This window comes from Neoarius graeffei, chromosome 11, assembly GCF_027579695.1.
Source record: "Neoarius graeffei isolate fNeoGra1 chromosome 11, fNeoGra1.pri, whole genome shotgun sequence".
Lineage (NCBI taxonomy): Eukaryota > Metazoa > Chordata > Actinopteri > Siluriformes > Ariidae > Neoarius > Neoarius graeffei.
In genome coordinates, this window is record NC_083579.1 from 30,969,906 (window position 1) to 30,984,594 (window position 14,689).

General features: G+C 41.7%; 1 protein-coding gene across 2 annotated transcripts in view; it reads right to left on the reverse strand.

Annotated features, from left to right (window-relative positions):
- Positions 1-14,689, reverse strand: part of ccdc85ca (coiled-coil domain containing 85C, a) — a 141,608-nt gene that overhangs the window by 24,466 nt on the left and 102,453 nt on the right. For both annotated transcript variants that reach the window (XM_060933710.1, XM_060933711.1), the window contains exon 4: positions 5,026-5,127. In XM_060933710.1, the coding sequence (XP_060789693.1) occupies positions 5,026-5,127 (102 nt within the window). The remainder of the gene's footprint in view (positions 1-5,025; positions 5,128-14,689) is intronic.

The window sequence follows — 14,689 nt, forward strand, 5'->3', positions numbered from 1 at the left end:
CACATTCACACCTACGCTCAATTTAGAGTCACCAGTTAACCTAACCTGCATGTCTTTGGACTGTGGGGGAAACCAGAGCACCTGGAGGAAACCCACGCGGACACGGGGAGAACATGCAAACTCCGCACAGAAAGGCCCTCGCCGGCCACGGGGCTCGAACCCAGGACCTTCTTGCTGTGAGGCGACAGCGCTAACCACTACACCACCGTGCCGCCTGACCAAAATTCTATTTCTCTCATTTTATTAAATACCGGAATGCATTTTTGTTCATTATTTTTCACTGCTATAGCAAGTTATGAGTGTTTGAAATATGCTCTGTAATATATCAGTCTGTATGTCAAAGCGACGGCCGTAAACAAGATTCGAAATGAGATTCAAAGGACGGAAATCAAAGCGACCAACATCTGCCAGCGTTGTCAAAAGACGCGTGCGCCCTCTTTCGAATGCTGACGTAATCAAGCTGGAAGTTTTGTTTGTTTTGATAGCAATCAGGAAAGTTTGAAAAAAGTCGGCAGTAATCGTCATTTAAACTTGTTTTTGTGCAATACTTCGTTTGGAAAAAAACAGTTTTCAAAACGACGGCACTGACACCTGGCTGACACTTCACGTTTTGAAGTCTCGCACAAGTCTCGTGAAGATCGCGCGGATAAGCGACGCCTAACATGGACCAAACAAACTAAATTCAACACGGCTAAAAACCGAGTAGGCCGATAAGTATAATATTTAATTGTAATTAGTTGCCAATACGAGTCACGATATAAGGTTACTAAAACTGAAAACGTAACTGAATAACACGTTAATTAAGAACTAAAGCAAGTTTAAAATTGACTTCAGTTCCCCTTTAACTCTTGAATATTTTCTATCATGAATACTCTCATTAAAAAGCTTATAAATTTCTTTGGAAAGCAGAAATTCTCTCAATAAGATCTGTTCAGCAGTAGCGACAGGTTGAAGTTGGTACAACAGAGTAAAAACTCTGCTCGTGGGACGTCAGGAAATTGCCAGTGTTTTTTGAGTCACAGGAAAGCGCTCTCTCTCTCTCTCTCTCTCCTGATCGGTTTCCAACTGGATTACTCGTCAATATTAATCAGATAACTTTTATAGTGATGTTCTCTCGCTCTCACCGTTCCTGATGAAGTATTCAGCAAAGTTTTCCGTCTGCTAGTTTTGATGTGATGATTCACAGGAGACTTTGAAGTGAGTTTTCACAGCTTTACCTACTTGTTTTTTTTCTTCCCCCAAATCAAACTGATTCATGAAAATAAATAACTATTTTAGAATATAAATGTAGTTGTTTTGATGAAAAATATTGAGATCTTAATGGTTGGAATGAGATTTAAAAAAAACAGAACTCAGAAACGCGAGTGTCAATTTCAATTCAATTAAATGTGAAGTGTTTAGGCCATTATTAAAAAATGCTCTGTTTCCGGTCCACCGGCCGGGTGAGTGCTGTTTGTGCGGATGAAATTTTTTTTTTTTAACGCCGGTTTTTCGACATTTTTTTCGGGTTCGTAAATCTAAAATCGAACTTGACATTTCCGCATTCCCAGGGCTTTCCACTAAGGCTCATACTAGCCAGCCATGACAAATAAGTAGCCAGCCGGGGGGAGGAAACACAAAATAAACTCCTGTGCACGCAGTTCCCAGGATTAAATGTATTTTCCACAGACCATTTATTTATTCACTTTACTCAAATACAAAGTAAAATGGCAGTAAATCTTCTTTCTTTTCTTGTGTATTGCATCATGAGGCGTTCCTGGCTTGTAAATCTCTTATTTTCGGTGCATGACACATTCACGCAGCTGAGCATGCTATGAATTAACAACGACAACGGTCTGCAGTGGGGCTACACAATTACACACTCAGCGAACGTTTCTCCATTTGTGTATGAAAATACACTCCAACCACTCAGTTTGGTTTCATTTACAACCAACGGTGTCTTTTGATGCCAGCACGTAACTGAACGAGAGAAGACTGGTTTACCGGAGACTAAATAAGCGTCATCTCTGCTTCTGTTCCCTCCGACACACTACTGCCTCCGCCGAGTGCGCGCGCAGTCTGAACTGAATCAGCTCTGCGCATGCGCCGTGCGGCACAAAAAAATGGCAGCCACCATGATGGAAGGAGATCCGGAGTTTTCAAACATTCACTTAAGTGTGAAATCGCAAAATGGTATTCTAGCGAACAACAAAATAGTAAAGATTCAGAAAAACAAATCATTCAGTGATCATTTTAATAGTGTAATTTCATCCGAACTAGGCCTAACGCTCGATTTAGAACTACAAAAAGTCCGTGTGTCGGACATTTTAAGTACCTATTGCCGCTTTTCCACTACCAACGCGGCTGAGTTGGGCTGAGTCGGGCTGAGTGGGGCTGTTGGAGTTGCATTTCGACTACAACCGCGCTGAACCGTGCTGGCTGGAAGTGGGTGGATACATTGGGTGGAGTTAGCGAAAGTGGGTGGACGTCACGTGATGTCGTTAGGCGGCACAAACAGTGACATCAGTGACCTTTTAAGCGGTAGTCTCACGACCCGGATAGTAAACAATAAACATGGAGGACATGGAGTCGTTAGTGTTGCTGGTCTTGGTGCTGTGGCTTGTTGTCACCGACAACGCCAACAGATACTGGCAAGAGCGTATAGATGAGGCGAGGCGCATAAGGCTTCAGAAATTCTCGTAATTCGTAATTCTTCTTCTTCCGGGTTTGCGGTGTTTACAGATCCCAGCGTGCTCGCAGGGCGTGTGGGCATGTGAGGACACTCCTCCTCACCAATCAGTGCACAGGGGAGTGTCTCCTCACGCCCCTAGCCCCACTCGGCTCGGTTTGGCTCGCTTCAGCCCCACTCCAAAACCGTGCGAGTTTTGGGTGCTGAGTCGGGCTGAAGCGAGCTGAGTCGTGCTGCTGTGAGGTAGTCGAAACGCGAGCCGTGTCGGGCTGAAGTGAGCTGAAAAAGGGTAGTGGAAAAGGGCCATTTGTAAAAGTTTTGCAAATGTTGCAGTCAGCATTTAAAATGCTAACTTAAAGTTTTTGTGCAAGTTTCAGTTGATTAAACTGTCATTTTATTAAATGTGTCTGATTTTGTAATAAAAAAGTACTGAAAGAAAAAGCAAACACAGCATTGCGATTTCTTATCCATATTTAAAAAAAAAAATCCCTCCCTCCCGACTGAAATTTTTTTTGCTCACCCGGTGGACAGGAAACGGATTTTTTTAAAAGGATGGCCTTATTGGATGTGGATCACACAGTTTTTTCGAAGTTCGCCTTGAAAGCTGTGAATATTAATAATTTATATTCTTTCATATAAACACTAGTAGGCCCTACTTTTGAGAAACCCAAAGGCCTACAGAGCACAAAGAGGGCATTAGAAATATTCTTTTATTACTTTTGATTGAGTGTACCGATTTAACATTTCACCCAATTAGCATAATTCATACTACTTAAATACTAATTTGCAAAATTTGTATTGAATATACAACCTTCTATTTTCCTGCCAATTTCCAGGTAAATATCTTGAAAAATAAAAAACGTTATTAAGAAAAAAACAATTGATCTCACTGGTTAGTGAGGCCCATTTTGGCCCATGTGATCCTCAGACAGAATATTACGGCGGTTTTCTAAAAATTAAGCCATTTTTTCCCCAATCTTTGATTTGTAATATCTCAAGAACGGATAAATGTATTTTAATTCTGGAAAACGTATGCTGTTCTGCGTTCAATTCGGAATTCAATGAGACCAGTTTCAAATAATTTGGACTGAATTTGAATTTTCACCTGATATGCCTAGTTACAGGTCCAAAAAAATTCAACCTAGGTGATTTTTTTTTTTTTTTGGACCTGGGTTAAAATGTTTTAACAGAGTTCATAATGTCCAACCTCTAAAATGTTGGATTTTCCATCACTTCTTTTGTCTCTCCACCTACCTAGCATTTCCTCTTGTCTGTCCATTCCTACTTAGCATTTTTTAAATATCTTTTTTCATCCTTAACCAGGATTCAAACTCAGAACCTTCTGATTCTTAACCCAACACCTTAACCACTAGACCAGCAATAACTGCAATGCAAGAAGCGATATATATATTTTGAATTTATTAATGAGTCCAGTCTTCTTACATCATCCAATAGTTTAAAATACAAAGTCTTCCCAAATCCTAACCCTAACCCTAGATATAGTAAGTCTCCCTAATAATACAAGTAGTCAATTATGAACCGGGTTAAACATTCTCACCTAGGATGAAAAATTCCACCCGACCTACTGTACAACACAGACACCTGACCACCACAGCTTCCCCAGCCAAAATCAGTACCTGGCTTCACTAATGCTCTTATTCCTGAACGAACACAAATCCCCCACAGCCACGCTCCAAAATCTAGTAGCAAGCCTTCCCCAAAGAGTGGAGGTCACAAACTTTTGTCCTCATAAAAACAAGCCCATCCTGAGCAGCCAGAATGAAGAGCCAACGCCAGAAACGTTGCTCTACATCAATCAGGACTGGATCCCACAACCTCCTGGCAGTAAGGCGAATATTTAGACAGCTGCATGAGTGCAGAAAGGTCAAGAAGACAAATGAGAACCCGGTGTTCTGAGATGAGCACACGCCTGTTTATATGAAGTTATGAAGTTACAGGCCGACATGATCCGGGTTCATTTAATAACCTGCTTTCTGCCGGTCAGCTTGAAGTTATCAGGCGGGCTCTGATCTCCGAGACACTTTGTACTTCAACAACAGTTCTCCTGCAGAGATCAAACCCCTGCACAGACAGGAAATAATCTGAAAGCCGAACCTCTGAATTTTTCTCCTGAGATTTTGCAGACATCAAGGGTGATGGCTGATGGGACAGAACTTCTACAACGAGCCACATTTTTATCAAGCAACGACGACACAACGTGGTGTTGGTTTGCCTTTTAGGTGTCACTATAATGACAAAAATGCATCATGTTTAAACATGATGTACACCTGACATCCCATGTAAAATATTTTGTGGAAGACGGAGGTAAAAAAAAAAGGAGCAAAGATTATACGTACGTTCTGCAGAGCGTCTTGCTGCTTGGAAAGCGCCGAGAGCTGGGACTCGGAGTGATACAGCGACAAGCCTTTCTTCAGCGTCTTCAAATCACCAACGTTCCCCTAAGACAAAAACACAAATATGTTGACATGAATAAAAGTGACGGGAACAGATACGCAACCTGGAGCACAATTAACCAAGAACGGCAAAAATATTGGAACAAATGATTAAATATGCAGCACTGTTAAATTCTCCAGTGTAACAGTCAGTGCGTCTTCAGGATTGACGAGGTCATATTGTGCGGTCTCTCTGGCCATGTTTTTTTGTCTTATTAACATAAAAATAGAGAAAACAAAACAAGAGAACGACTTTGTCGTAGCTGCGAAGTGATTAAACGAGTAAACTTGTTTTGTGGGGGGCGGCACCATGGTGCAGTGGTTAGCGCTGTCGCTTCACAGCAAGAAGGTCCGGGTTCGAGCCCCGTGGCCGGCGAGGGCCTTTCTGTGCAGAGTTTGCATGTTCTCCCCGTGTCCGCGTGGGTTTCCTCCGGGTGCTCCGGTTTCCCCCACAGTCCAAAGACATGCAGGTTAGGTTAACTGGTGACTCTAAATTGACCGTAGGTGTGAATGTGAGTGTGAATGGTTGTCTGTGTCTATGTGTCAGCCCTGTGATGACCTGGCGACTTGTCCAGGGTGTACCCCGCCTTTCACCCGTAGTCAGCTGGGATAGGCTCCAGCTTGCCTGTGACCCTGTACAGGATAAAGCGGCTTGAGATGAGAATGACTTGTTTTGTGGACATTCCGAGACATTTATTTAACCCTTTGGGGTCGAGAGCTTCACCGACGAAGCTCGACAGGTTTAGAATGAGTAGGTCATGTATTTAGATAAATATCTTTGCGGGTTTTTCACCATACAAGCATGATAAACGTACTGACAGAAACTTTATACTTTCCTATGTGCCCACTGCCAAATAATATTATAGTTTTTAAATGATCTAAATTAGATGAAACATAAAACTTGTCACCTTACTCAGTCACACCGGAGTCGGAGCGCTGAGCGTGCAATTATGCATTCATAAAAGACTATTCACATGGCAACGGCATGATAATCGCTTTCACTCTTTCGGTTTTGATTGGTTTCTCTTTCGCGGTGGGAACGCCCACCATAAACGGGATAAAATCCATCAGACATAGTTTAGGTTATTTGGAGGTAAAACCTGTTGCAAGATGGTACGCGGATTTTATGCGCTTCAGATGATTCAGGACAGCGATTCAATTCATGATTCAGTTCATGATTCAGGACAGTGATTCGGTTCAATCTTGAGAACTGTGACACTGATGATGAGTGGTGCCTTTTTTTTTTTACTTCGACGCGATCCAGCCAAAGATCAACTTGAGTACGTGTAAATATTTCTTCTGTTTATTATGAGCAGATCGGTTGATATGCGTGCGCTATAGTGCATACACAGGAAAAATGACTGAGCAATTTTTCCAGAGTTAAAAGTATTTCTCAAAAATAGTTAAGTTTGCTCAATTTTGAGTTTAGAGAGTAAAATTTGGAGTTGGAGCAAAATTACAGAGTAATAGAGATGTTATGGCACTGAACTGAGTAAAACAGTACAAGAGTTAATTTCAAGACACACTGAATAGAGTCAAATACCAAAATAAAGTCAAATACCAGATAAATGAAGGTGTTGTAAAAAGCACTTTTTAGAACTGTGTTGGAATGTGTGGAAAATACATGACCTTACCCTTTGAGAGGTTTTCACTCTTCTCATTGAATGGAGTGGAAATTTTTGCCCTTCTCATTGAATACCCCTCCCACTGCCAACCCTTTATCCCAGAACAATAGGACGTACATTTTTTGATGGCCAGTTAATTGTCCAAATCAATGGAGCAGATTTAAGTTTTTGTGCTTGATCCATTCCTAAGACTGAACAGAATCACCTCAAGTGACCAAAACTGTTCGTCACAATGAGTAAGGTCATGTTTGTTTGTTTGTTTTTTCACACGTTCCAACACAATTCTAAAACTACTTTTTACAACATCTTCATTTATCTGTTATTTTTTTAAAAAGTACAATCATGACATACATACTACAGAGATATTATTGTAGCTGAACTTGTGCTGAATACAAAAAAGGTCATATGACTTTGAAAATACTGCTTTGATTTGTTGAAATTGACAACAAAATCACAGCATGCCAAAATCATTAGAGTGCCAGAATATACCCTCAGGTAACTGTAAATGGATAAAAATTAAGTTGTAAGATATGTCATTCTGGTGGCACGGTGGTGTAGTGGTTAGCACTGTCGCTTCACAGCAAGAAGGTCCGGGTTCGAGCCCCGTGGCCGGCGAGGGCCTTTCTGTGTGGAGTTTGCATGTTCTCCCCGTGTCCGTGTGGGTTTCCTCCGGGTGCTCCGGTTTCCCCCACAGTCCAAAGACATGCAGGTTAGGTTAACTGGTGACTCTAAATTGAGCGTAGGTGTGAATGTGAGTGTGAATGGTTGTCTGTGTCTATGTGTCAGCCCTGTGATGACCTGGCGACTTGTCCAGGGTGTACCCCGGCTTTCGCCCGTAGTCAGCTGGGATAGGCTCCAGCTTGCCTGCGACCCTGTAGAACAGGATAAAGCGGCTACAGATAATGAGATGAGATGAGAGATGTCATTCTTTAATAAATTAAACATTGTAATCGTTGACAAATTGCAGCACTATAAAAGGAACAGAACACTTCAAGACTGCTTTTATAGGAAACTCCATTTTCTCATTGATTATTTTCCCATAGCAGTGCATCCCAAAGTGGTTTTTCTTTTTTTTCAGTGCTTATTTGAAAAGCCCTAATAAGAAAATGGCATAAAAATAAGCTTCCTGGTTTGAACAATGGCTCTTAAACAACGAAAGCAAATGTATAAGCTGTCTACATCAGCTTCCAGTTTAGTCCAATCTTCTTCTTCCAATCTTCAGAGTTTTGGAGTAACATCAGCGACAGCGAAGAAATAAATAACAAAGCAAATGAAAATTTAAAGGGGAAATATTATGGAAAAACCTTTTTTTTTTTTCAGTGCTTGTGCAAATACATTTGAGTATTTGGAGTCTACCAACCCACAAGCTCTGAAATAAGATAACCAAGTCAATTTCTTTTGTTCTGCCAATTTCATGAGCTTCAACAAGCCGTTCAGATTCGGCTCCCCTTCCGTCACAAGTGGAGCTCATTTGAATAATCCCGCCCCCCTCATCTGAGTCTCTCCACTCATGGCTTGAGATCTACCTTTTGCGAGTGAATATTCATGAGGAAGGTGCTACCTGATTGGTAAAGTGCTACCTGACTGCTCACTGGAAGAGAGGGGTGGGGTGAGCAGTGGCTCATTATCATTTAAAGGGACAGGCCGTTCCTCAAATCAGCCGTTTTGAACAGGGCTGTTCAGACAGGGCGAGAAGGGAGCTGCGGTGTTTTATCCTTGTGGTATTTTGACCAAAGTACGTCAGACATTTTATTAAGACCTCAGGGAACTGTGTCAGCTTGCGGAAAAGGGGTATATTATGTCACCTTTAAGACGCATGCTGTTGAATTTTCCAGAAGAAACGTAAGTAGCGAGAGAAATGTTTCCACTATTCAGTGGAAAGTGTCGAAAGCTCAGAGGGATAATTAAGCTGGTCTATTATATACGTTTCTGTATTTTAACGTATGATTACAGAAAGCCTGTGGCACATAAAATCCATATTTTTCCTTCAGCTCATCCCAAATAAGAATAAAAAAACCTCACTACACTGCTCTGTGTATTCCTAACACTGGAGAGTGTTCACGCCCTTAAATCAGGTCAAACGCGACTACAATGGCAATTCGCTCTCCTTCAATCATGGGCAGAGATCATAAAATGTACTGCAGCTTCTCACTTATACAGCTTGCATCATAGGTGGATGAGATTTTACCATATTTCTCAAATAGTCTGACGATTCGTTTGGGACTGAATCATAAGTTCCCTAGTCGACTCTCTGATCGCTCAGGCAACAGTGACAGATGGAAGACTAGCGCCAGGATGAGAGTTGGACGACTTCTTGAAAAAAGGCTGAAGGATAATGAGAGTCCCGGCTTATCTGTCTCATTACTGTCTATTTGATCAGAGCCAGATAAAGCCACTTGAGTCAATAAACTGCCCTCCAAGTCTCTTCAAGTGTGAGTCATTAAGAACAAAATCTCTTCCTTAAACCAAGTGAATTATTATTAACGAATCCTGGCTGCTGTGAAAAACAAAACAAACGAAAGAACATCGCAACTCTAAACTCCGTCGTCTCCAAACCGCTTTGTTTCCTCAGTGTTTGGCAAAACTAGCTCGCTGTGACATGCTGCGATCTGTAGCTTATGAAATGTTCCTCCTCACACCAAATACAGCGACATGTTTCATGTCTGAAAATTGTTCTAGTTTTGCGTTCAAGCTTTAATATACGTAGCTAACGAACGCTTATAGCTAGCAATTTAGCATCGTGCAATCTCCATTTCTGAATTACACACTCACCTCAAGAATCTTTGGTTCAGTATTACAACTTTGTATATGTATACACACACACACACACACACACGCGCATTATATACACAGCCAGTTCCAAAATTATTGGCACCCCGAAGCCACTAGTGCAGGACCGTAACTACTAATCTTCAAAGCAGGCTTGTAGTACTCGAGTCCGACTCGTGCCCTGTTAGGTTTTATTATATGTAGGTTTATATAAGTATTAATTCTTGGCCAAGAAGTTAGCAAATTATTTTGTGACAAAATTATATTATTAGTTGAAATGACCTTATGTCTCGGCTGGACATTGGGAACATTTTGTTTATTTTGATATGAAATGTGTATTTTTGATCAGAGATGTGTCTGAACGACGCCAAGGTCTGTTTTGATGTCAGATCGACCCACACACACGATGCATAGGGATTAAAGGTTAAATTTAAAGCCATGATTTAACTTAGTTTTATAGCTAGTATTGTGATTTAAGATTGTTAAGAGTTAACCAGTTTCTTTAATGTTGAATCTGAATCTGTAATGGTAGAATTAAAGCTGCATTTAGTGATTAATGTTAGTTTTATAGTTTTAAGTTAGTTTTATAATTACAGAATATAATTTAGGATTGTTAAGACTTTATGATTCTAAGGTTTTTAGTTTAAAAGCATTAAACTAATTTAGTTTTTAGTTTTTGTTAGGAGTTTAATTCTGAATCCTGTTAGTTGGTTTGCCAGACATACTCTCATTTTTCTTATGTTTCGTATGACTTTCTTGTTTAAGCTTGTTCTTATTTTTGTTTACTTTCTTATAAGATTCTTTGTTTTAACATTGTTAAAGATATTCTTATTTGTTATTTTGCTTATGATTGTCTTACTACATATTGATGAAATCAAGATGTAATTTGCTGACTTAGCACACATTCATGTGTTAAGAAATTATGATTTTAATATTTTAGCTTTTAGATCCGTTAAACTATTTCTGTTTAATTTAGCATTAATTTCTGATGTATTTTTCTTTGACTAAGACTTCGTAGACTAGACATATTATCTGTGTTTAAAAATTCCATGCCCTATGTTATATCTGACCTGAAGGGGTGTACGCAAGCAGAGACCTTTAAAATCTGTCTGTACCTTGCTATCATGTCATATGATCAGAAATATGTTATTATATTATGATTGATTCAAGATTTATACACACACACACACACACACACACACACACACACACACTGATGGAGATTATTATTATTATTTCCAGATCAAGGTCCCCTCAATTGCACGCAAGTGAGGAGACGAACATAGCTGATGTTATAGGCTGACATCCCACACGCACACATAACACACACACATTCCTACACAGACGCACACACACACACACACACACACACACACACACACACACACCCCTCTCTGAGGTCACATACAAACACACACACACATTCGACAGACACAATAGCCGTTTAGAGAGATTATAATTTGTTATAAAAGGTGTTTGTAATATTTCATCTTTGACGAAGTGACTGTGAATAAACTGGCTGTGAAACTTTTCTGGTTTTCCTGGTCTGTTTCTTTCGCGGTATTTCGTCCCGGATCCGAGGGGCACGAAGGCATCGGGGGTCTCGAGAAATAAGGACCGTTCAGACTGGGTTGGACCCTAACATGCCCTAATTTTAAAGACTCGTGACTTGACTTGGACTTGAGCACTGATGACTCAGACTCGTGCATTAACTGCATTCGGATTTTTTCCATTATTTTTTGTAACGTCATAATTTGGCATAAGATATTTATATCGACATTAATTTTTATACTAATTTTGCGCAAGAGAAGCACATTCACCTGTTCATACATCATGTTCAGGAACAAACTAACGTTAATGGCGCTAAAATGCCTGGAGAGAAGCCCCTAGGATTGTCCGCTTTGCTTATCCAGACTTCTCATGCAGTGGGAAAAAATGCACTGCTGTGTGTTCCGTGTGTAGAAGAACTATCGAGGAGACGACGGGGACAACCTCGAACTTCAAGCGTCATTTGGCAAGACCATACACAGGAAAGGAAGTGACATGCTATATTCGTTGATAGCGGGGCTTGCTGAGCGATGAACTAGCTAGTGTTAACCCTCTCTCATGGTATTTGCGCTGTTGGTAGTGGGCGGGGCTTGCTGAGTGATGAACAAGCTTTTTATATGTAGCCTGTTAACTAAAATGGGGCAGTTGAGCAGGAACGTTAGTCCAACACAGTAGCAGAGACGCCTTCACATAAAAGCAGCAACAGCCACCGTCAAATGGTGCGGATGGAGTTTTGTTCTCGGACTCAACTCGGATCAATAGTGGACTCGACTCGGACTTGACTCAAAATTGTCTTTAATGACTTGGATGTGACTCGGACTTGAACACTGGGGACTCGAGACTGGACTCGGACTGGAGGTTTAGTGGCTCGACTACAACACTGCATCAAAGCATCATCCATATGAAAAGAAATAGTGGGTTCCATCCATCCGTTTTCTTCCGCTTATCCGAAGTCGGGTCGCGGTGGCAGCAGGCCAAGCAGGGTATTCCAGGTGTCCCTCTCCCCAGCAACGCTTTCCAGTTCCTCCTGGGGGATCCCAAGGCACTCCCAGGCCAGATGAGATATACAATCTCTCCAGCGTGTTCTGGGTTTACTCCGAGGTCTTCTCCCAGTTGGACGTGCCCAGAAAACCTCCAAAGGAAGGCGCCCAGAAGGCATCCTAATCAGATGCCTGAACCACCTCAGCTGACTCTTTTTGACCTGAAGGAGCAGCGGCTCGACTCCGGGATCCCTCCGGATGTCTGAGCTCCTCAGCCTATCTCTGAGGGGGAGCCCAGCCACCCTACAGAGAAAGCTCATTTCAGCCGCCTGTATCCGTGATCTCATCCTTTCGGTCACTACCCAAAGCCCATGACTATCGGTGAGGGTTGGAACGCAGATTGATTGGTAAATCGAAAGCTTTGCCTTCTGGCTCAGCTCCCTCTTCACCATGACACCGCCTGCATTACTGCTGATGCCGCGCCAATCTGCCTATCCATCTCACACTCCATTTTGCCATCACTCATGAACAAGACCCCGAAATACTTGAACCCCTTCACTTGGGGCAGCAACTCACTCCCAACCTGGAGGGAGCACTCCACTGTTTCCTGGCAGGAAACCATGGCAGGATAATAGGTTTTAATTTAAAAAAAAAAATCAAATAGTTGTCTTTTCTTCAGAGTAAAACTACATACGCTTCATTTTGTATGACAGCACCTATGCTCTACATGTTCACCTTGATGCTCTATGCATTTTCTCAGCTACTAATCTGGATCACTCTTATTTGCTCGACATATTCCCACTGGTTCCTGACTTTCTGAACATCCAAACTGGGATGGGTTAAAACAAAAACTGATTCAGAGTGTCACTAATTTTAGGCTATCTGTACCACAAAAGAATGGTGTTAAACCTCTAACTCAAGTTGAGCCATCCACAGGCTAAATTTCTTGTTTCGATGCTTTTTTAATACATAAATGTTCACAATAATACATTTGTGTATAGTGTTAAACTATTTAAAGAGTACCACATCTTAAAAGTGCACTCGTCTGGATGACCTGTTGACTGTCAGTTGAAATCGGAGCTTAAAGGAACAGTCCACCGTACTTCCGTAATGAAATATGCTCTTATCTGAATTGAGACGAGCTGCTCCGTACCTCTCCGAGCTTTGCGCGACCTCCCAGTCAGTCAGACGCAGTCAGACGCGCTGTCACTCCTGTTAGCAATGTAGCTAGGCTCAGTATGGCCAATGGTATTTTTTGGGGCTGTAGTTAGATGCGACCAAACTCTTCCGCGTTTTTCCTGTTTACATAGGTTTATATGACCAGTGATATGAAACAAGTTCAGTTACACAAATTGAAACGTAACGATTTTCTATGCTATGGAAAGTCCGCACTATAATGACAGGCGTACTAACACCTTCTGCGCGCTTCGGCAGCGCATTGATACGGAGCTCAGATATCAATGCGCTGCCGAAGCGCGCAGAAGGTGTTAGTACGCCTGTCATTATAGTGCGGACTTTCCATAGCATAGAAAATCGCCACGTTTCAATTTGTGTAACTGAACTTGTTTCATATCACTGGTCATATAAACCTATGTAAACAGGAAAAACGCGGAAGAGTTTGGTCGCATCTAACTACAGCCCCAAAAAATACCATTGGCCATGCTGAGCCTAGCTACATTGCTAACAGGAGTGACAGCGCGTCTGACTGCGTCTGACTGACTGGGAGGTCGCGCAAAGCTCGGACAGGTACGGAGCAGCTCGTCTCAATTCAGATAAGAGCATATTTCATTATGGAAGTACGGTGGACTGTTCCTTTAAAGTGCATATCCTGGACCAATTTCGTTTTTTTTTTTAAAATATGAAAGTATGTCCCTTTACACACTCATCCAGAAGGATAATTTTGCACAAGGCCATCTGTCTACAGCAGAAAAAATAAAATAAAACGCGTCTGGAAAAATCCCAAGGGAGTCTGGAGCCAGATTCGTGACGTTACCTGCGGAAGCGCCAGCAGGCTGCGCGAGCTTTGCACGGTTTCAGTGCACAGCCTGTGTAGACCAAGCGCTCCCATTTCTCTCTCATTGTCCGGTCTTTTGGGAAACGATGAGTACTAATCCCATCAAGATTGGTGTTGCTACACCCTCCTACGATACATCTGTTCACCATTTTAATAATTACATGATGACGTTGAAGAAATTTGCAGAAAACCACCAGGTCGTTTTCTCATAAACAAACCAGCGCTGGCGTAGGATTCAGAGGGAGGCGTCCCGCACGCGACGTCATGAAAATCGTTTCCCGGGAAATCCAAATGCTGAGTTTTTTCAGAGGCGGACCAATTCGCCTCAAATGGCTCGATTTCAACTGAATTTTTCTGGTATTGCGCAGGGTAAAAAAATTGCAGAGAATGCAGAATGTTACAGATATTTGACCAAAGTTTAATATAAAATAGGAGAATTACATTGAGCTTGCTCCTGAATTTACCCGTGATATGCACTTTAAGTCTGAAACTGAAAGCGCACAGTATGGAAGCTCATGTCCACCAATAGACAACCTCTTTATAGCTCAATGACTGGACTTTCTTGGATGGCAGATGTGACATCTAGCAACATCTGGGATGTTTTCCTGCCATGCTCAACTTCTAGATATGCT